The sequence below is a fragment of the Odocoileus virginianus genome, chromosome 1 (genome assembly GCF_023699985.2).
Source record: "Odocoileus virginianus isolate 20LAN1187 ecotype Illinois chromosome 1, Ovbor_1.2, whole genome shotgun sequence".
NCBI lineage: Eukaryota > Metazoa > Chordata > Mammalia > Artiodactyla > Cervidae > Odocoileus > Odocoileus virginianus.
Window position 1 is genome coordinate 23951698 of NC_069674.1, and position 22053 is coordinate 23973750.

Here is a 22053-nt window from a genome sequence, read left to right on the forward strand (position 1 = left end):
GCCCTTCTTAAGTGAGCAGAGCCCTTGTGGCTTGTCTTTGCCAGACTGTTCTCTGGGATCTGGGTCTTGTTTTGTATCCCAGTTGGAGCTCTGCCATCCTCCCAGATGGCCAACTATCTACTCGATCTGTTTGAATTCCAGGCCCCACACTGGGGCCCCCACCTAACTGGAAAACTAAGCCCCAAGTATATCTCGATTGAGACTAACTTTCAGTAAAGACTCTTTATTTGACAAATTCTAGTTAGTCTCCTCCGAGCCATCTTCTTACCCTGATCTTACCCTTGGTGCCCATCCTGCCTTTGGCTGCCCAGACCAGTTTTTGCAAGAATTCTGCTAAGTAAGTTTAGTGTTTCCCACCATTGATGTCTGATCACCCTTGACATCTGATCAAGTTCCTCATCCTCCACTTTTGATGTATAAGTGGAGGTCCTTGGTCCAAAGTCCTTGGTCTGCCTTTTGCAAGAATCATGCTAGGTCAATTTAGTACAAATTCTCCTACCTTTGGTGGCTCCTTGTAGGAATTTTCTATCCCATCCACTGATACCCTTCCCTTGGCTACAAATCCCCACTTGAATTTGCTGTATTTGGAGTTGAGCTTGATTTCTCTCTCCAGTTGCAACAGATTGGACACCTATTACAAGTAGTCATGATTAAAGTCTTCCTTACCATTTTAACACTGTCAGAATAATTTTTGTAACACTTGTCATGCCTTTCAGACAATAACCAGGATAGCCCATGGCCCAGCTGTCCTTCTGGTCTACTGCAGGAATCAGGCCTCGTTCCAGCTCCTTCTCACCAGCCCCAGGCTGACACGTGTAACAATACAGCTCATGTGGGGAATTCCCTGGTGGTCCTGTGGTTAGGACTCCACGGTCAGGATGCCATGTTCTCATTGCTGAGGGCCTAGATTCAATCCCCAGTCGGGGAATGAAGATCTACAAGCTGTGCAGCAAAAAAAATATACAACTCAGGTAGACTCACGTGTAAAATATGGATCTGGGGAATGGGGGCCAATTCCATTCCAACCAACATTCCCTAATTCATTCAGTCAACTGGATAATCAAAACATATGAATAAATTTAAGTGGTTTCTAAACATAAATATATTTTCAAAGACCTTCCTTATTTGTATTACAGACATTAACAAAATACATACACTCAAGGCATAAAATATCTGTCTGGTGCTCTTTTGCATTAAAAAAAAATCATAGTGGATGCAGATCTCTGATGCTTCAGTGGTGCCATAAACAAATTCACTGGCCTGTTTTTGGACAAAGAATTATCTGAAATTTTACCTCTTGGGTTCCAAGAATGTTTTTGTTGTTAGTAGAGAGACTTTATTGTAAAAGCCTCCTCATCTAGACCTCTGGTGATTTTTCATGTTTTATTCATCTCTTTCATTTGACTTCAAGGGAGGTAAGGACTTGATGAAATTCAAAATTTACTGAATTGTGTCTTAATATCAGGTCCAGAATTTTCATCTTGAATATCTCCCTGCATTGAGCTTGTTACTGAAGCATTTTGAAGGAAATGGCGAGTTAGCCATTCATTGGTTCTCATGGCTTTGCAGTGGAGGCAGGGCCTTTCCCTGATTTGGTAACCTCCCATATTCCTTTGCCTCTGAGCTATTTTTCTCTTCTTAATACTGGCTGGTGATGGGTGGTGTTCACTTTCACTCTCCTTCCATGAGGAGACTCCGGAGTTAGATTCTTCACTGTCACACTCAGTAGTATCACTGTCATGTTGGGTCCGATTCACTTGATTGAATTCAGAATAGCGCCTCGCTCGTCTTTGTTCAAGACAGGCATTTACCAAAGCCACTTCTGAGTCAGTTACAGGGGTAAGTTGGCTCTGCTTTGGTTTTTTCATCATTTGCAAAGAATCCCAGGCACCCTCTTTGTCTCGCCGCTTATTGGAAATATCTTTGCTTTCTAACAACAATGAAAGAAATCAACAAGTTAGGCACATTTTTGGTTACTATAACCTCATCTTACCTAAAAAGGAAGCCTATGGTGTGGCTCACTCTTTGCTGCCATTTGCCAAGCCACCACTTTTCCCCACTCATTTGCAAGTGTTGGCAGCTGACTTCATTTTCCAGTGCCATACCAAAAGGATCAAAACCAAAAGGATCAAATAGATGCTTGACATATTACTTTTGAAGTTTCATGGACCCTTGAAATAATATCAACAGAAAGGTCTCCAAACTTTTCTGAGGAGGACCCTTTTAACCTTTGCCTTGATGTTTTTTTTAAAAAAATATTTATTTTTATTTACTTATTTGGCTGCACAGGGTCTTAGTTGTGGCATGTGGGATCTAGTTCCCCAACCAGGGATCAAACCCAGGACCCCAGCAATGAAAGATCAGAGTCCTAGCCACTGGACCACCAGACAAGTCCCTGCCTTGATGTTTTAAAGATTCAAGTGTGTATATGAATGTGATTTGGGTAGCAGAAAATGAAAAAGAATTTTCTCTGTATACACTGGTGTAGTGGAGTTGGCTCATATCAGCCAGCTCACAAGAAATGATAAACTTTCCGGAACTTTGCAAGACGGCTGTTAAATGTAGCCATTAGTAAAAATTAAATTATACATGCTTACCACTAAATCAATTTGCTACAAATAAATGTAATAAATACTCAAAACTCATCACTTCCTTAATTATTTTACTACATTTCATTATGAGGTTTACTCTTAAAGCTACTATTTATGTCTGTTCTTTCTGGATATTAAAAATACTATGTAATGATGTACTGTTATACATCTCTTTCTAACTCCCATGTTCAGTGACATTATGTTGGTAACCTGAAAGGAGTTTTGATGGGATAAAAATCAACAAGCACTAAGAATCAGGTCTTCATTTACAGTTCTGTAGATTGTCTGGACAGACTTCCCAGGTGGCAGTGGTGGTAAAGAACCCACCTACCAATGCAGGTGATATAAGAGACCTAGGTTCGATCCCTGGGTTGGGAAGATCCCTTGGAGGAGGAAATGGCAACCCACTCTGGTATTCTTGCCTAGAGAATCCAATAGATAGAGGAGCCTGGTGGGCTACAGTCCATGGAGTCATAAAGAGTCGGATATGACTGAAGCAACTTAACACACAGCCCAAAGTAGTGGAGAACAAGTTACTGATGCAGATAACATTTAAAGGTATCATGCCTATAGCCACTATAGTGTGAATAGCACCCAAAATGAGGAAATATTCTTCCAGAGTATTCTAAAACTATTATCCAGCTCATCTAAGAAGTCATTCACCTCATTAACAGCCAAGTTAAGTTCCAACATACCTCTTTCTGTTTCTTTTGTCCTATTCCTTAACTTAAAGGAAAGTAACAGTCATATTGGAACTAAACCCATTTATCTATTGTAACTATAGGTTGGCTAAGGCTGAAAGTGGCCAAAATCAAAGAAGTACTTTGTGAGAATCAGTGGTCTATATGGTATTTACCATAAAGAATATTTTATATTTTATTATTTGTAAATTATCTGATATACATACTTTATACTAGTAAAATTTTAAATGATATATACTACACACATTTTTGGAGAGCCAGTTGTTAAAGACTTATCAGCACACCAGTGCTTGTATGTGCTTAGTCACTCCAGTCGTGTCCAACTCTGCGACCCCATGGACAGTGTCCTGCCAGGCTCCTCTCGCCTGGCTTCTCCAGGCAAGAATTCTGGAGTGGGTTGCCATTTCCTCCTCCAGTGAGAAAGTATGAAGTGAGTGAAGTGAAGTCGCTCAGTCGCGTCTGACTCTTCGAAACCCCATGGACTGTAGCCTACCAGGCTCCTCTGTCCATGGGATTTTCCAGGCAAGAGTACTGGAATGGGTTGCCATTTCCTTCACCACCACTGCGTATAAGTTATTCAAAAAGATGTCATGTATAGCTCATAGTCTTGCAGAAACACTAGCAATAATTATGTGTGAAAGGCAAGCTGTGTGATGGGAGAATGCTGAGAAATGAAAAGACAGCTTGAGCTCTACCTACCAGTAATGTATAGCCTCTAGCAGCTCTGCTGAAGTAGCTAAGCTGTCCTTCTGCACCAAAGCAAAGTGCTCATCCATGGGCCACCAGAGTCTGGGGAGGCTCTATAATGCTCTTGTGACTGTTTATCTCTGTTGTCTGCTTTCCACACCAAACATTTTTTTTTGTTTGTTTTAGTCCAATATCAAATAAGTATTGGCTCTTACCTTTACTTGGTGAAGTACTTGTCCCATTGTCTTCATCCTTTTTCTTCTCAGACATCTATTTAAGAAATACAGATTAGTAATAGTGATCTCAGTTGGTTGTTTTTTACTCATATTTACTTTGATAGTGTCTATTTTAAGAAGTCAGTGCGGTCCAATAAATACTTACTGAGTTCTTATTATAGTGATCCTACTTCTGCAGACCATTAAAAAGACCATGCTTTGACAGCAGGATCTACCAAAATGTTTTGAACAGCAAAATGGAAAAAAAGATTGAGAGAAAATAAGACTGATGACAACCTATAAGTTATAAAGTTTTCCTGAACTCACTGACATTATAGAGAAATACTGTTTAAATGTCATTTAAAAATGACTCAGACCATAAAGAATCTGCCTGCAATGTGGGAGACTTGGGTTCAGTATCTGGGTTGGGAAGATCCCCGGGAGAAGGGAATGACTACCCACTCCAGTATTCTTGCCTAGAGAATTCCATGGACAGAGGAGCCTGGAAGGCTACAGTCTATGGGGTTGTAAACAGTCAGACACGACTGAGCAACTAACACAAAACATAATCTTAAAAAGATGATAGTACTAGGATTAGTTTTAAATTACTTTTAAAAGGACATTTTATCAGGTCACATTATGATAATTCTTTAAGATCTTCATATGAATTCATACACTTACTATCTCCTAAATCCTTCAGACACATTCCTCCAAAATGCAACCATAATATATTACTTGTGAACATGACAATCAGAAGAAATTGATTTCTTTGAATAATTCCAATTTCAAATATTCTGCCCCAATACTCCATAAATATATTTGTCCCATTTTTCAGATCAATATTCCACTTTTTGATTCTAAAAATTGTTTTGCCCACTCTCCGACATGAATCACAGCAGGATCCGCTATGACCCACCTCCCAGAATATTGGAAATAAAAGCAAAAATAAACAAATGGGACCTAATGAAACTTAAAAGCTTTTGCACAACTAAGGACACTATAAGTAAGGTGAAAAGACAGCCCTCGGATTGGGAGAAAATAATAGCAAATGAAGCAACAGACAAAGGATTAATCTCAAAAATATACAAGCAACTCCTGAAGCTCAATTCCAGAAAAATAAATGACCCAATCAAATAATGGGCCGAAGAACTAAACAGACATTTCTCCAAAGACATACAGATGGTTAACAAACACATGAAAAGATGCTCAACATCACTCATTATCAGAGAAATGCAAATCAAAACCACAATGAGGTACCATTACACGCCAGTCAGAATGGCTGCTATCCAAAAGTCTACAAGCAATAAATGCTGGAGAGGGTGTGGAGAAAAGGGAACCCTCTTACACTGTTGGTGGGAATGCAAACTAGCAGCCACTATGGAGAACAGTGTGGATATTTCTTAAAAAACTGGAAATAGAACTGCCATATGACCCAGCAATCCCACTTATGGGCATACACACTGAGGAAACCAGATCTGAAAGAGATAATGTGCAACCCAATGTTCATCGCAGCACTGTTTATAATAGCCAGGACATGGAAGCAACCTAGATGCCCATCAGCAGACGAATGGATAAGGAAGCTGTGGTACATATACACCATGGAATATTACTCAGCCATTAAAAAGAATTCATTTGAATCAGTTCTAATGAAATGGATGAAACTGGAGCCCATTATACAGAGTGAAGTAAGCCAGAAAGATAAAGAACATTACAGCATACTAACACATATATATGGAATTTAGAAAGATGGTAATGATAACCCTATATGCAAAACAGAAAAAGAGACACAGATGTACAGAACAGACTTTTGGACTCTGTGGGAGAAGGCGAGGTTGGGATGTTTCGAGAGAACAGCATGTATATTATCTGTGGTGAAACAGATCACCAGCCCAGGTTGGATGCATGAGACAAGTGCTCGGGCCTGGTGCACTGGGAAGACCCAGAGGAATCCGGTGGAGAAGGAGGTGGGAGGGGGGATCGGGATGGGGAATACATGTAACTCCATGGCTGATTCATGTCAATGTGTGACAAAACCCACTGCAATGTTGTGAAGTAATTAGCCTCCAACTAACAAAAATAAATGAAAAATAAATAAATAATAAATAAATAAATAAATAAATAAAATTGTTTTGCCAAAAAATACACATACAAAGCAACTCTTTCAGAATAATCAAGTACTTTAGAAATACTCATAACACTTTTGACACATAATAATTCTGGGAATCTATCACTGAGAAATAAACTCCAAAAGAAAGTTTTGTGTACAGACATATTCTCCCAATGTAATTAGGATAATATAAATACAAAATTCAAAAGTAGACAATAGTTAAATTATGATATAATCATATCATATATAGTTATAAAAATTATTATAATAAGGCTATGTCATAACATGAGGAAATAAATGTTATAATATTAATTTAAAAATCAAGATGCCAATTGGTATATGCAGTATGATCACAACTTAGCTAAAAATATGAAAAGAAGAAATACTAAGGAATGTTAGCACAAGAGTTAGCAGTGTTTCACAAGAGTTAGCAACAGTGGCTTTGAGGGTTGAAACTGATTTTTTTCCATCTAATCCTTCAAACTGTTTACAATTAGGGGAAAAATGAATTTATGTAGAAAGCCAAACTACCTTTGGATTGAAAAGTACCATACTTGGGTATTTATAACTGCAGTCTGAATGATCTTTGAGATCATTCTTTTCTTAATACTCCATCTTCACAAGGTTTAGCAAGTTTCTCTAATGAGGTACCTCTTTGTTTTTTGGGTTACTGAAATAATTTTCTGAGAATTTTGAATGGAATCCTCTTTAAGGATACCTTTTGAAGAATGTTTTTGGGTGGCCTTATTTTAAATGTAAAATGTTCAGAGGTGATTATGAAGATATTAGAAGTTTACGAACTTTAAAAAGTTAGGTTTATATTCTTTTCATGGAAAGCTTCCATATTTGAGTTGATGTCAAATCAAAATACAATCACAAAATCAAAAGAAAGATTTTACATCAAGCTAAGTGGAATCATATGAACATGGTTACCAAAAGTATTTTATTAAGTGTCTCTGGGTGTGATTCAGTTGAGTGAAAACAGAAGAGCCTGCCCCAAAGGGGAGGGTAGGACAGTGAGGAGCTCTGGACTATGGCTCTGCCTTTCTGCCACTGGGATTTTACCAAGCCACTTAACCCCTTCTAAGCTCCACTTCCACATATGCAAAAAGAGGAGCTTGGACTGGGACTGGTACTGTTTGGAAAAATATCAGCACTAACTGTCTGAATAAACACTAAACATATAAACTAAATATAGCATATATAGTCTATGAAAGCAAAAGGGTAAATGTGTCTTAAAAAGTAGCAAATCCAGAGATCAGTGTGCTTTATGTTGGAGGATAATTATCACCACATTTCCATCACTCTTTTACCATTACTTCAAGGTTTGTAAATAAAGGTTCATAATTTAGCAGAGAAAATTAAGTTCAAAGTGAAGGAAAAATTTCATCCTTTTTGACTAGTTCGCATGTGGTTCTCAGATTTCAAATCTGGGACCCTTTAGAAGAGGCAGTTGAATGGATTATAGCTGCTATAAGGGTATAAAGTGAAAGACAAAACCGCTCAGATAATTAAGGTTTTAATCAGCACTTCAGTTCAGTCCAGTTCAATCACTCAGTCTTATCCGACTCTTTGCGACCCCGTGGACTTTAATCAGCACTGAATAGATATAATTCAACATTTCAACTATGCTATGAAACAAACAAATGATATGGCAGGAAACCTGGGTCTATTCTGTCATAACCACTCACGACACGGGACAAGTCACTTAATCTCTTTGGGCTTTATCAATGGAAAAAAAAGAAAAAAAAAACCAAAGGAAAGATACTGATATCTTCCTTGCCTACAAAGAGGAGGCTAAACCATATGCTCTTTTGAGGTCCTTGAAGCTCATTGCTCTATGACTCCAGAAAGCTGGTACAGTATGGGAGCAGAGAAATAACTTAGACCTCTCAAATGGTCTTCATGATGAAATTGTCAAGAATCATTTTCAATTTTTTATTAATTTTCTAAAGTAGCTTTTCTTGCCAGTCTAGACAAGTTCAATGTTCTTAGCTAGGGAGTCTAAGACCTATATAAGTTATCGGTATTCTAAATATTCTTTTGGCAAAATATCTACCTTAAGCATATAGACTTTAGATGAAACTTTTTACGGGAAGGAGGTGGAGAACAGTCTTTGATTATTATAATGGAATCTAGCTGGCATAAACATAATATGCCTCCTCCTCTCCATCCATCCATCTAGAGCTGATAGACAGCACTCAGTCTAGCTGACAATTGCCAGCCCAGTGCTCTGGCTGTAAGGCTAAATGGTAGTGGTTTTATTAATCATCAGCCTGGTAATAAAGGCCAGCAAGGATTCCTTATCTGTGACTTATAAGAGCTTGGTTACTCATAATATATGGGAGCATCAGAGCTCTGATTAAGTGGACTATCTCACTCCTTGTGTGTGTGTGTGAAAGCTGTTCAGTTGTGTCCAACTCTCTATGACACCATGGACAGTAGCCTGTCCTCTGTCCATGGAATTCTTCAGGCAAGAATACTGAAGCAGGTGAAAGAAAGAAAGAATGTCACTCAGTTGGGTCCGACTCTTTGCAACCCCATGAAATGTAGCCTACCAGGCTCCTCCGCCCATGGGATTTTCTAGGCAAGAGTACTGGAGTGGGTTACCATTTCCTTCTCCAGGGGATCTTCCCAAACCAAAGATTAAACCCAGGTCTCCCACATTGCAGGCAGATTCATTACCATCTGAGCCACCAGAGAACGCCAAGATGGCATTTTCTTCTCCTAATGGGTGGTCCAGAGGGGTGACTTAACTTTAGTTAAGTCCTGGATCTTATTCTGTGTGGATAATGTACTGCCTCATTCCTACAACATGTATCCTATAAATATGACAACTTTGGTATCTCTGATTAGAATTACATGGTAACAAAAGGAATTTGGAGGTCATTAAACAGTAGGGAAGTTTATCCCAGCTTACTTAGCATGTGGAGAAACAGAACAATCTAAATGTCTCAAAATTGCAGATTTGCTATGGTGCAACCATAAGACAAAATTATGCAGTCATTAAGAGTGCTTCTGTGTGAAAATAATTTGATGAAGTATTATTACAACATAATGTTAAGTTTAAAAAAGTAGGATATGAAAATATATACAACATAATGCAAACCATCTAAGATCAAAAATAGAGATAAAGAGAGATATACTGTGATACAAAAAAAAGAACTAGGAGAACATACTCCAAAATGTTAACAGTGCTTATCTCTAGGAAAATAGGAAACAGTAGATAAATTTTCTTCATCCTTTTCTATATTTTTGGATCCTCTAGAATGATACTGCATTATTTTCAAAACTAGAAAACAAACTTGTAAAAACTAGTTTCACCACTGTAAAATTTGTTTTACGGAAATTCCCTAGTATACAGTAAATCTATTTAAATGTATATTATTTAAAATGAAAAATGATATCCTACCCAGACAGAAGCCCGAGAGAAGAACATCAGGACCAGTATAATGACGAAATACCAAAGCAGGAAGTTCCCTATTGCACCACAAGAATCATCCTTCCGGCATTCATAATCTTGATTTGGAATGGTAAAACTTACAGGCATGGCGGGAGGATCTACCTCCCAAAATAAAGAAAAAAGATCTCCCATGATGACTTCTTGCTTTGAAAATAAAACATGCTCATAGGGCTGAAGATGACTGGGAAGTACTTGAGGTGTATGACAACTTCCTTGGCAACCTATTATGACATATACACTTCATTAATTGTGACAGGAACTGACAAACGTTTCTTGGATTGCTAAATTTTTGAAAGATCTGTGTAAGTCACATCTATGAAAGTTTAAGGTAATTCCCTATACCTCAATATGGTGCATTCTGCCTTAATCTTTTTGTGTGTTCGTCTTGAAACTTGTATACATGGTATTTTCTTTACGTAAATCTAAGTCTCTAAGGTATCCATTCATTTTTCAGTCTCTTTGATATATATCATACCACTGTAATTTAACATATAGTTCTAATGTGTTGTAGACTGAACTGTGGTCCCCAAAAAGCCTATGTTGAAACTTCAAGCCCCGATTTGACTATAATTGTAGATAGAGCCTTAAAAGAGGTAATTAAGGTTAAATGAAGTCATAAGGATGGGGCCCTAGTCCAATATCACTGGTGTTCTTATGAGAAAAGGAAGAGACATCTAGAATGTGCAAGCACAGGAGGAAAAAAAGACAAGACTATGTGAGGACACAGAAGAGGTCCATCTGCAAGCCAAAGGACACAGGTTCAGGAGAAATTAGTCCTGCTAGCACCTTGATCTTAGATTTCCGACCCCTACAACTGTGAAAAAAATAAATTCCTGTTGTTTAAACTATGCAGTCTGTGGTATTTTCCTATGGCAACCCTGGAAAACTAATACATAATGCCAACAATGTATCTAAATTAGGTAGTAGTAGTGTTCCTGTCTAAGTCTTGAATAAATGCACAGTAATTCACAGATTACATTAAGAGGGAAAACATAGATGTATCTGTTGTGAGTTACATATAACACATACAATTTCTTTCAGCGTGTGTTGGGGAGGAAACTGGTATTCGAATTTTGTGTGTGTGTTAGTTGCTCAGTCATGCTCTTCGAAATCCCATGGAGCCCACCAGGCTCCTCTGTCCATGGGATTCTCTGGGCAAGAATACTGGAGTGGGTTGCCATTTCCTTCTCCATTCTAATTTTGTACATTTGAACAATTTTCAAGTTAGTTTATCCCTAAATCTAAAACTAGAGCAAACCATGGTTGCTGCTAAGGCAATCTAAAAATTATAAAAATTCCACTTTAAAAAAATCCCTTAGATCTTTAACAGCATAGCATACCTACAGATTTTCATTAACATGCAATACCACAAGGAAACTTCATTTTCTTCTGTTGGACCTTAGAAGCATTTTAGGAAAATTTCTGGCCATTGGGACGTGCTGTGACAATCCCCCTAGCTTATCAGGACACAGTGTGATGTTTCTATTAGAGGCACGCTTCTCTGCATCCCCACAAGCAAGTCTCCAGACCTTGTGCATCCTGGATCTTGACTGTTTCAGGCCCGCGTCATCTCCTCCAGGAAGCTCGTGGGGATCTTGGGCTGGGCCCACCACGCTTCCTCGGGGCTCACTGCACTCCACCTCACCTACCTTTCTAGTGCACCTTCCCGCCTCCCCATCCCACCTCAATCCCCTCTCTGAGCTACTCCAGGCAGAAAACAGAGAAAGTTTTACTTTCACATCATCCCGCGCGCGGTTCAGCGGCACATTGTAGGTATCTATATTTGTTAAATAAAAGCAAAATGAACTCCCTGATGAACCTTTTCCTCAGGATTAGAAGTTCTTCTAAAGAATATGCAGAAGTAAAGACTGTTTCTTTTTAAAACCTCAAAACCACTAACAACTTTAACAAAACACAATTTGGTTTTTCTTGTTACTGCCGCAACCTCATTACACAGATATTTAAAACTTTACAAGGGGCCAGGACACTTAATTTTTTTTAACACAGAGGTGTGAAAAATGCTTTCTCATTGCTGAAGGTGTCTGGACACATTACCAAGTACTCTGTATCCTACAATTACCCACACTGCTTAAAAAATCTGCTCAAAAATATGAGTCCATAAACGCCCAAAGGAAGCTAAAATGATATTAATATATAGAAAATCAGCTTGCTATAGTTATTACTTTTTACTGTGGGTTCAGAACCTGGTCTGAATTTTTGCTGCTCAGCTTTCTCCCCGCACCAGAGTGGGAGCCACAGATCCGGAGGCTGTTTCCCTGGTAACGCTCCCAGCCTCCTTCCCCCGCCCCGCCTCCTCTTCCCGCGAGAAGAGACAGTCCCGTCCTTCCGGTAACTGTAGACGCACGAGCTGGTCGATTTCGCTGTCGAGCTTGGTTTCGCGCATGTGCAGTGGGGAGTGGCGCGAACCCGCCGCTTCCGGCCGATGAACACGGTGCGTTTTCGGGGTCATCTTTGTGCTTCCTGGACTAGGAGTCCGCGCGGGCCTTAGGAGTTTAGCGCCTGCGGACCTGGCGAGGGTTCAGCCAAAGGGGACTGTGGCCAGACCACCCACTGCCCGTAGTGGAAGGGAGGAAGGAAACCATAGGAGTTGCTAAAGTTTGTACTGGGACAGCCAGGGAGGGAAGCTTTCTGCATTGGGGAATATTGACTCCGGGTCAGGGTGGCGGGAAGGGCACTGGTCTGTACTTAATGGGATACGACTCCATAGAGCAGGAACAGGCCTTAACACTTGAATGCAAGAGATTAGGCCTAGCGAAACAGAGGAAGTATAGATCCCAGTGTGGAGCAAAACTGCTCACTGACCCCACTTACCCTTACTCCCTTCACACCGCGAGTATTCGCCCTTCTAAAACTTAAATCCTTATACTTTTATTAGCAACACAAAACGGGGATGGCGTGGTTGCAGAGTTGGTAAAGATCGTAGGCAGTTAATGATTTCTGCACAAACATGTAGCAGGAGAATAATGACAGATTTTATTTGGAATATTTTCTCACCAAACTTGGTATTTTGGCTTTCTTATAGTCCTTGGCCTGGTCCTTATTACATATTCCAAAAACACAATATAACGTAATTGTACAACACTAACCCTTGAATTGCAAAGTAAGAGTTTTCTTTATTGGAAATATTAAATTACTCTCTGAAGGGACCACCCAGTTCTCTGTTGATTACACTGTGGTGCCAATGAAGCTGTCATTTAGGGTTCCTTTTTCATATATTAAAGGGTAAAAACAATTTGGAAAAACATTTGAAAGATGAGGAAAAATATGTACAGTTTTAAGTTACCCACTGAGCGACTGAACAACAATAATAGACACAAGTTTGATTTCTTAAATGGAGCAGTAGTTCATGTTGATTAATTCCTATGCCTTTTGATTTTAAATAGATGCAAGGGGAGCCAAACCCAAGTGCTTCCCTTATTGACAGAACCATCAAGATGAGAAGAGAAACAGAAGCTAGGAAAGTGGTTTTAGCCTGGGGACTCCTAAATGTGTCTATGGCTGGAATGATATATACTGAAATGTAAGTTAATTAGCCCCCAAAAATGCGAAAAAAGTAAAAACTTAAGAGGCCAACAGTTGGTTCCACAGGTTTTGTGTTTTGATTTTTGGTGTGTGTGTGTCTTAATATTAAAAAACCTTTCTGATTTTTTTCAGGACTGGAAAATTGATTAGTTCTTATTATAATGTGACATATTGGCCCCTCTGGTATATAGGTAAGTAATTTTCACTGTGATTTAGAGTTACTCCCAATGAAAAACTGCACTCAAGTTGAATTCAACTTAGTATTCATCCCTTCATTCAACACATATTTGAATGCCTGCTATGTTCCCAAAACTGGGAATACACCAGGAAGTCTGTATCCTCATGGAAGGAATACTCTAGTAGAAGAGACAATCAAGTTAATAAACAGTACAATTCCAGATAATCATGAGTTCTGTGAAGAAAAATAAACTTTGGAGCTGGTAGGATTTGTATTTGTTATTCTCCCTGAATTACCTTTCCTTACTTCTCTATCTTTTCACCTTTCAAGACCAACCAGATTTTTTTCCCATTGATACCTTCCTCAGTTTCCTCATTTCTTCCTCTCCCTGCTCTTCAGTAGTCTTTGTGCCCATTAAAATGAATTCCAAAGTCTAATAAACACATTAAAGTCAGTGATAGGGAAGTGAAGGGGCAAGTGGAAGAGCAAGAGTTTTGAAATCTGTATACCTGAGTTAGAGTCATGGCTTCAGCAACTAGCTGTGTGCTATTGCAAGTCACCTGACTTCTTTACAACTGTTGGCAGAGCTTTAAAATGAAGGTGAAAGTGTTTATTGTAAAAGGTTGTAAGGATTAATGATAATATTTTGAAGCTCACTGGTAAATGCCCTACACATTATAGACATTCATTAAATGTTAACTGTCATGAGGAATAAGAATACAGTTTTTAATTTTGTTGTTAATTTGCTGAAGTATGCATGGTTTTGTTTCCCCCATTTAAATGTTCCACTCCACTTTTAAAAAATAAATTGTTCTCTTCCAGAGCTTGCCCTTGCATCTCTCTTCAGTCTAAATGCCTTATTTGATTTTTGGAGGTATTTCAAATACACTGTGGCACCAACAAGTCTGGTTGTTAGCCCTGGACAGCAAACACTTTTAGGGTTGAAAACAGCTGGTAAGTGTTTTTTTTTATACCTTTTGCAAAGGTGAGGGGAAAGTTTGACAGTAAATCTCTCAATTTAATTTTCTCATAAACTCAGCTAGAAGGGACTTCTACGCCACCTGGTTCAACTCTATTAAACAGTTTTACAATAAATTGTCTTAATATCAGTGATTATGACTCCTATTTATATAAATTAAATAACATTCATAGCCTCATGGAAGTTTGTTCCATTGTTTAATTACAGTTACAATTAAATGACTAATTTTTGCTGCATTAAAGCCAGTTTCTTATTTTGAAGTCGATGGAAAATGGTACACAACCACTTGTGTCCTTTGATAATACTTTATGTAATTTAACAGCCAAGTCACACTTACTTGCTGTTTCCCTGACAAAAAAAGATTAAGTTCATTTGAAATAGAAATTTTATTTACCGTATGTGGGCTCAGTTGCTCAGTGGTGACGGATTCTTTGCAACTCTTTGAAACTCACTGGTCAAACTTTTGATCTATGGACTGTGGCCCTCGGGGCTCCTCTGTCCATGGAGTGGGTTGCCATTTCCTCCCCGAGGGGATCTTCCCTACCCAGGGGTCGAACTCTTTGTCTGTTGTGTCTCCTGCATTGGCAGGCAGTATACTTACACAGAATTATTTTTTTGTTCCTTCTAGTTGTACAGACTACTCCTCCACGTGATCTGGCAGCAGCCCAAATCCCCCCCTCTCCACCTTCTCCTTCAATTCAGGGTCAGAGTGTGTTAAGTTATAGCCCATCTCGCTCACCGAGTACCAGCCCCAAGTTCACCACCAGCTGTATAACTGGATACAGCCCTCAGCTGCAAGGTCTGTCATCAGGTGGCAGTGGATCTTACAGCCCTGGAGTGACCTACTCCCCCATCAGTGGTTATAACAAGGTAGGACTCTTATCTCCTACTATTTTACTTACTGTTTCTCAACTACTACTATTTTGATGACTATTTTAGAAGTGGGAGGTTTGAGTTGAAAATCACCTAGTGAGTCAAAACTTTTTTTTTAATCAATGAAGAAACCCAAAACCAGTGGGTAACTGACTTGCCCAAATTTGCCTATTTGAGAGCCAAAAATAGGGCTTCCCTGGTGGCTCAGTGGTGAAGAATCCGCCAGCCAGTACAGGAGACGTGGGTTTGATCCCTAGTCTGGGAAGATTGCCATGAGACAACTAAACCTGTGCCCTGCAGTTACTGAGCCTGCCCTCCAGACCTGGGAGCCACAACTGCTGTGCCCACGTGCAGCAACTGCTTAAGCCCCTGCGCCCAGAGCCCCTGCTCTGCAGTAAGAGAAACAACCGCAATGAGATGCCCACACAGTAGAGGGAAGCCCCCACTCTCCACAAATAGTGAAGACCCAGCACAGCCAAAATTTTAAAAAAAGAGCCAAGAATAGAATCCAGATTTCCTGACACCAGTTTAGAAGTTCTTTATATCACATCTTAAAAGAATCCTCAAAAAAAAAAAAGATTTAGCTTTTGCAAAAGACAATGTACTGAGGGTCACCATCTAGGATTTTTCTGCAGACTCTTTATTTATTGTTTAATTTTATTTTGGGGCATACAGCATGGCATGTGGGGTGTTGGTTCCCTAATGTCTCTTGTTAAATGAGAAGTGTCTGGAAATTAAAACAAGACCTGTGTGCAAGTCTTTGTATGGGCTTAAATTTTCAGCTTTTTTGGGTAAATTCGAGGGAGCAGGATGTTTGCTATTGTGTGGTTTAGTTTTGTATGAAAGTACCCAACTGTCTTCCAAAGTGACTACTGTTTTGCATTCTTACCAGCGATGAATCCAAGTTCCTGTTACTCTACATCCTTGCCAGCATTTGATGTTGTCAGTGCTCTGGATTTTGACCATTCTAGTTGGTGTGTTACTTTTTGAAAGTTCAAAAACCAAGACAAAGAAATAGCAATTAAAGAGAAATAAAATCAAGTTCTTTTATTTTGTACAGCTGGCAAGCTATAGTCCCTCTCCTCCTTCTCCGTATCCTACCACTGTTGGTCCAGTGGAGAGCAGTGGATTGAGATCTCGCTACCGTTCCTCACCCACCGTCTACAACTCCCCTACTGACAAAGAAGATTACATGACGGACCTGCGAACCTTGGATACTTTTCTTAGAAGTGAAGAAGAAAAACAGCATAGAGTTAAGCTGGGTATGTATATATTTTATTTTGAGCTAATATATATATTTGGGGTGTCGTGTTATCTTTCATCTATTATTTTTCTTACTTTGATCCCGTGCATAATCGTTTTAAGTCTTTTTACTAATACACCTTGTGTAGCTTAGCAGAGGAATTTATTTTGTTTTTGTACTTTGTGCTGTTAGAATCAAGTTCACCTAAATTTAAGATGTAAAATAGAGCTGAGCTAACAGAAATCTTAAACCTTTGATTTACGGTTAAAAGCTTTTTCGTACAGCGTAATTTATAATTTGTTTAGAAGTTAAGATTATAAAATGTTTTTGAAGCGGTGTGTGGCAGGGCGTGGTGAAGTGAGGATTGTCTCCTGGGGTAGTTCTTGCGAAGGTCGGTGTGGGAGGGAGAATGGAGGGAGTGTGGATTTACACCAGACGTGCTGCTGTTCTTCAGAACATTTTTTAACTTGTCTCTCGTTTACCTTGGGAAACAATGTTAGCAAATCTTAATCTCTTTGGGGTGGATTTGATTATTACAAAGTCAATTATTTGAAACCAAATTAGGTTATCGAGCCGAGAGATGATTTTTCCCCATCAAGAACTTTCACAGAAAGTGCCTTTGGTGCTAAAGCACAGCCACAATGAGGAAGCCGGTTATTGGACCATGGCTCTTTGTGTCACTCGAACTCTCTCTATTGATTTTTAATTTCATTTTGCCTGAAAGTGCCACAGATGTCAAAGAAACAAATCAATATTACCTTGTTATTTGTCGATACATGCTTTTTCTTCTTTTAAATTTGGAATTATTTCAAGGAAACTGAAAATTATAGAGTAAAATACAAAGAACCCTGTGTACCCTCTACATTGCCTTTGTCACAGCCAGATATTTTCTGGCTTCCATTTTTATTTCTTTATTTCTTTATTGCCTTTGTCACAGCCAGATATTTTCTGGCTTCCATTTTTATTTCTTTATTTCTTTATTTTATTTCTTTCTTTGACCTATACAAGTTATTTAGAAATACTGTTTGGAAGTATTGTTGGTGATTGGTATTGCTTTGAATTTCCAAATATGGGAAATGAAAGGCTTCGTTATCTATTTTTTTTCCTCCCCTAAGTTAATTGTACGGTGACTAGAGATTTTGATCTGTACCCTATTAATTTTTTTTATAGTTTTTGAAACTTGTACTTAGGCCTGCTATTTATGACCACCTTTTGTGAGTGGATCTTAGTGTGTTGAAGAGAATGCATAGTCTATAAATATTGGGCTTCATGTTTGTTCATTGAGTCAAGCTTCATAATGATATTCTTAAATTCTTTATTATTTTTTTTCTGCTTAATTTGTTACTAAGAAAGTGTGCTAAATGCACCCACTGATTGTGTCCCAGTGAATGTCTCCCTGTAACTTTCAAATTTGCCAAATATTTATGAGATTACGTTACGTGCATATAAATTCAGAATATCCTTCTAGTCAGTTTTATCTTTCTCTCTTAGGCTTTTTACCTTTGAGTCTGTTGTGTCTGACATTAACAGCTATACTAATTTTCTTTTGGGTATTATTTGCCTGTGTATCTATGTCCATCTGTATACTTTTAAGCCTTCTGTGTCCATAGGGTTTAGATAATTAAGTATTTTGTATGAGTTAATCTGTATTAATTAATATTTTGTGGAAAACTACTTTGAGACTATAAATATCCTTTTCCTTATCAAATAGTCACTGAATAGCTTTAACACCCTTCTAAGATTCTTTTCAAAGTTAATTATTACTGGCTGTCATGGTATTTCTCTAATTTTTTCATTCCTTTATTTATTCCTTTTATGTTTTTTATAAACTTTTAGTGTGTGTGTGTGTGTGTGTGGTTAAATTTACATAACAGTTACCATTTTAAACATTTTAAGTGTATCATTTAGTATTATGTACATTCAGTTTGTTGTGCAGCCACTTCTTAAATATACGTATTTGTTAGTATTCTTCTGTAAGGTAGAGCTTCTTTCCCTCCAGATAGGTTATTTATTTTGATGCTTAGATTGTCTCAGATTTGGCTAGTGTGATTGTCTAGCTTCTGTGTTCTTCTGGTATCATTCTTTGAACACTCCTCCCCCCTCCCCCAGCCCTACCCCCAGCCCACCTCCCATAAGCTATTCCAGGCTCTTCTTTCTCTAGTAACTAGCTCTGGAGTTAGTCTGTTTTTCCAGGGGTCATGTTTGCTTCTAGTGGAGAAAGATATTTCGTAATTAATGTCTGTGCACTGGATATGTCATGGTTAATCTTAAGTCCACCATGCAGACAGCTAGGAAACAGATATGGAAACACACACATACACACACTTGTATATTTCTCCATCCATCCATGAAAGTGAAAGTGAAGTTGCTCAGTTGTGTCCAATTCCTTGTGACCCTACAGACTGTAGCCCACCAGGCTCCTCGGTCCATGGGATTTTCCAGGCAAGAATATTGGAGTGGGTTGACATTTCCTTCTGCAGGAGATCTTCCTAACCCAGGGATCGAACCCAGCTCTCCCACATTGCAAGCAGACTCTTTACTGTCTGAGCTACCAGGGAATCTGTCTATATGTATTAAAAACCATGAGTTCTATGGTACCTTCAATTCCAGTCCAACTATACAGGGTTTGTCTTAGCCTCCTCTGTTGACATATTTATAACTCTTTTCCCCAGTAATGAGAAAATGGGCACTCACATATACTCTTTGTTTGTTATTCAGTCACTAAGTCATGTCTGACTCTTTGTGACCCCATGGACAGAGGAGCACACCAGTCTCCTCTGTCTTCCACTATCTCTTAGAGCTTGCTCAAATTCACGTCCATGGAGTCAGTGATGCTGTCTAATCATCTCATCCTCTGTCGTCACCTTCTCCTTTTGCCTTATCTTTCCCAGCATCAGTCTTTTCCATTGAGATAATTCTTCGCATCAGGTGGCCAAGGTATTAAAGCCTCAGCTTCAGCATCAGTCCCTCCACTGAATATTCAGGGTTGATTTCCTTTAGGATTGACTGGTTTGACTTCCTTGCAATCTAGGGGCCTCTCAGGAGTCCTGTCCAAGACCACAGTCCAAAAGCATCTATTCTTCAGTGCTCAGCCTGCTTTATCATCGAACTCTCACATCCATACCTGACTACTGGAAAAACCACAACTTTGACTTATACACATCTTTGTTGTCAAAGTGATGTCTCTGCCTTTTAATACCCTGTCTAGGTTTATCTTTTAATTGCAAGGAACATCTTTTAATTTCATGGCTGCAGCCACTGTCTGCAGTGATTTTAGAGCCCGAAAAAATAAAGTGTGTCACTGCTTCCGCTTTCTCCCCTTCTGTTTGCCATGAAGTGATGGAACCAGATGCCATGATGTTCATTTTTTGAATGTTGAGTTTTTAGCCAACATTTTCACTCTCCTCTTTCACCCTCATCAAGAGGTTCTTTAGTTCCTCTTTGCCATTAGAATGGTGTCATCTGCATTTATGAGCTTGTTGATATTTCTCCTGGCAATCTTGATTCCAGCTTGTGCTTCATCCAGCCCATCATTTCACATGATGTACTCTGCATAGAAGTTAAATAAGCAGGGTGACCATATACAGCCTTGCCATATTCCTTTTGCAATTTGGAACCAATCCGTTGTTCCATATCGGGTTCTAACTGTTGCTTCTTGACCTGTACCCAGGTTTCTCACAAGGTAGTTCACATGCATCTCCTAAGAACAAGGACATTTTCCTTTCTGACTACCATACGATTTTCATATTTAAGTTACTACTAGTCTTCATATTTACGTTTCTTCCAGTGGACCCAATAATGACCTTGGTAGCTCTTTTCTTTTATTGATGGAGGATCCAGTCAGGGACCATATATTTCGTTTAATTGTCGTGCTTCCTTAGTCTTTTTTCATCTGGACCATTTATGAGTGTTCTCTTTTTTGTCTTTTTTGACATTTATATTTTGAAGGTACAAGGCCAGTTTTGTAGATTTGTATTTGTGTGATTGTTTTCTCATTGTTAGATTCATTTAAAATATTTTTTGGCAAGAATAAAACTTAGCTGGTGGTTCCTTTCAGTGCATCACATCAGAGGATAGATGATATCACTTGTCCCTCTATTGGCAAAGTTAAATTGGATCTCCTGGTCATAGTGATGGCACAGTTTGTTCATAGTAGCTTTTCCCTTCTGTAATTTATAAACAATCTATAGTATGATGCTTTTGAGACTTATGACTATTCTGTTCCCTTAAGCAGTCTTTCACTCCAGCAGTTTTAGCATCCATTGATGATCCAGTGAGTTACTACAGTAGTAGTTGCAAAATGGAGACTTTCTAATACTTCCATTTTTTCAGTGTACGTTTAGTAGTTTGGCATTCTGCTATAAAGAAGAGCATTCTGTTCTCCTCACCCCACAATTTGTTTTATCCAGTTTGGACTGATGGTTCTGTCTTTTTAATTTAAACTTTAAACTGCTGTTTAACTCATTGAGTTTTTTAATTTGTCTTTTTTTTTTTTTCTGGTTTCAACATTTTATTTGCTTCTCTTTGGTATATACCTGATTTATTTTAGAGTATTTTGCTTTGTTCTTATGTTTTCCATTCTTTTTCTTAGTCACTTTAAGCATACTTTAAAATTCCTGTCCAATAGCTCCATTATCTAAAGTTCTTGGAGATTACATACTAACATTTTTTTCTTGTTGACACATTTGCTTGGAGACATGTTTCTTTGTGTTTTACACGTTTTTCATTTTTGGTAAGCTCATCTTCAGTAGAGTTTCATCTGTGCTTTTTCTCTCCTTGGCAGGCTGGATGGAAGCCTTTTGTTTCCTCCTAGCAGTTTCATATTTGCCTCTATCAGTGGTTGAGGAATATCATTGATCCTGAATTAATTTAAGTAATTTCTGGGCTTGGAAGTTCTTGGACCTTACAGGGAGTGTAAATGGGCGCTGTAAACACACATGAAGGCGGATCTGTAATTTTTAAATCTCTGGGGATTTCTTTTTTAAAAACAACCTAAAAGAGACAGGCTTCCTTGTTACCTCCTGGTGTCAGTGAACAGGTGTTCTCTTCCTTATCCACTGAGAATGCGGCCCCCTGAGGTCCTCGGCTGTGTGCCAGGTGCAGGGAATAGAGGCAGGAAGGAGGTCTCAGTCTAGCCCGATACCTCTCCTGGACCTGTATGCACATTTCCAGTTCCCAGGCACTGAAATGCACTCTGATAGGTTTCCCAAAGCCTACAAAATTCTCCAGAGCAACCGCAGCATCACTTCACACACAGGCCACTGGCCACTCTGATTTTCAGTTCCCTCTTCATTTTCAGCAGCTATTCCGTTACATATTTGCAAGCTCCATTGTTCATTTAAATTACATATTTTATTATTCTTACGTCTTTGGGGTTGTCCAGCTGTGGATGTTGTGCTGTTTTGGTGGTGATGGTCATTACAGAGAGGCCCTATTGTGTCACTTCTTGCTATATATTTTCCTTGTACTTTAG

General features: G+C 38.8%; 2 protein-coding genes across 5 annotated transcripts in view; one reads left to right on the forward strand and one right to left on the reverse strand.

The window, feature by feature from the left end:
- Positions 1-1084: 1084 nt before the first annotated feature.
- Positions 1085-12083, reverse strand: SSMEM1 (serine rich single-pass membrane protein 1). Its single transcript, XM_020905619.2, has 4 exons — positions 11948-12083; positions 9714-9985; positions 4195-4249; positions 1085-1930 (listed from the first exon to the last, which is right to left on the reverse strand). Exons 2-4 carry the CDS (start codon positions 9894-9896, stop codon positions 1434-1436), a joined length of 735 nt encoding a protein of 244 aa, XP_020761278.1. The 5' UTR covers positions 9897-9985; positions 11948-12083; the 3' UTR covers positions 1085-1433.
- Positions 10031-22053, forward strand: part of TMEM209 (transmembrane protein 209) — a 30702-nt gene continuing 18679 nt past the window's right edge. For 2 of the 4 annotated variants that reach the window (XM_020905615.2, XM_070465853.1), the window contains exons 1-6: positions 12111-12216; positions 13169-13305; positions 13440-13498; positions 14308-14439; positions 15093-15334; positions 16398-16599. In XM_020905615.2, the coding sequence (XP_020761274.1) occupies positions 12208-12216; positions 13169-13305; positions 13440-13498; positions 14308-14439; positions 15093-15334; positions 16398-16599 (781 nt within the window). In that variant the 5' untranslated portion in view covers positions 12111-12207. The other 2 variants (XM_020905617.2, XM_020905616.2) reach the window with 2 other exon arrangements.

What these genes read in the sequence shown, in the direction of transcription:
- SSMEM1 (XM_020905619.2), bottom strand. Translation starts at nt 9,896, where the DNA reads ATGGGAGATCTTTTTTCTTTATTTTGGGAGGTAGATCCTCCCGCCATG. An exon ending in TCTCTCGGGCTTCTGTCTGG is followed by an intron (nt 4,250 to 9,713) that starts GTAGGATATCAT and finishes TTTCTTAAATAG; the next exon opens with ATGTCTGAGAAGAAAAAGGA. An exon ending in AAGTACTTCACCAAGTAAAG is followed by an intron (nt 1,931 to 4,194) that starts GTAAGAGCCAAT and finishes CATTGTTGTTAG; the next exon opens with AAAGCAAAGATATTTCCAAT.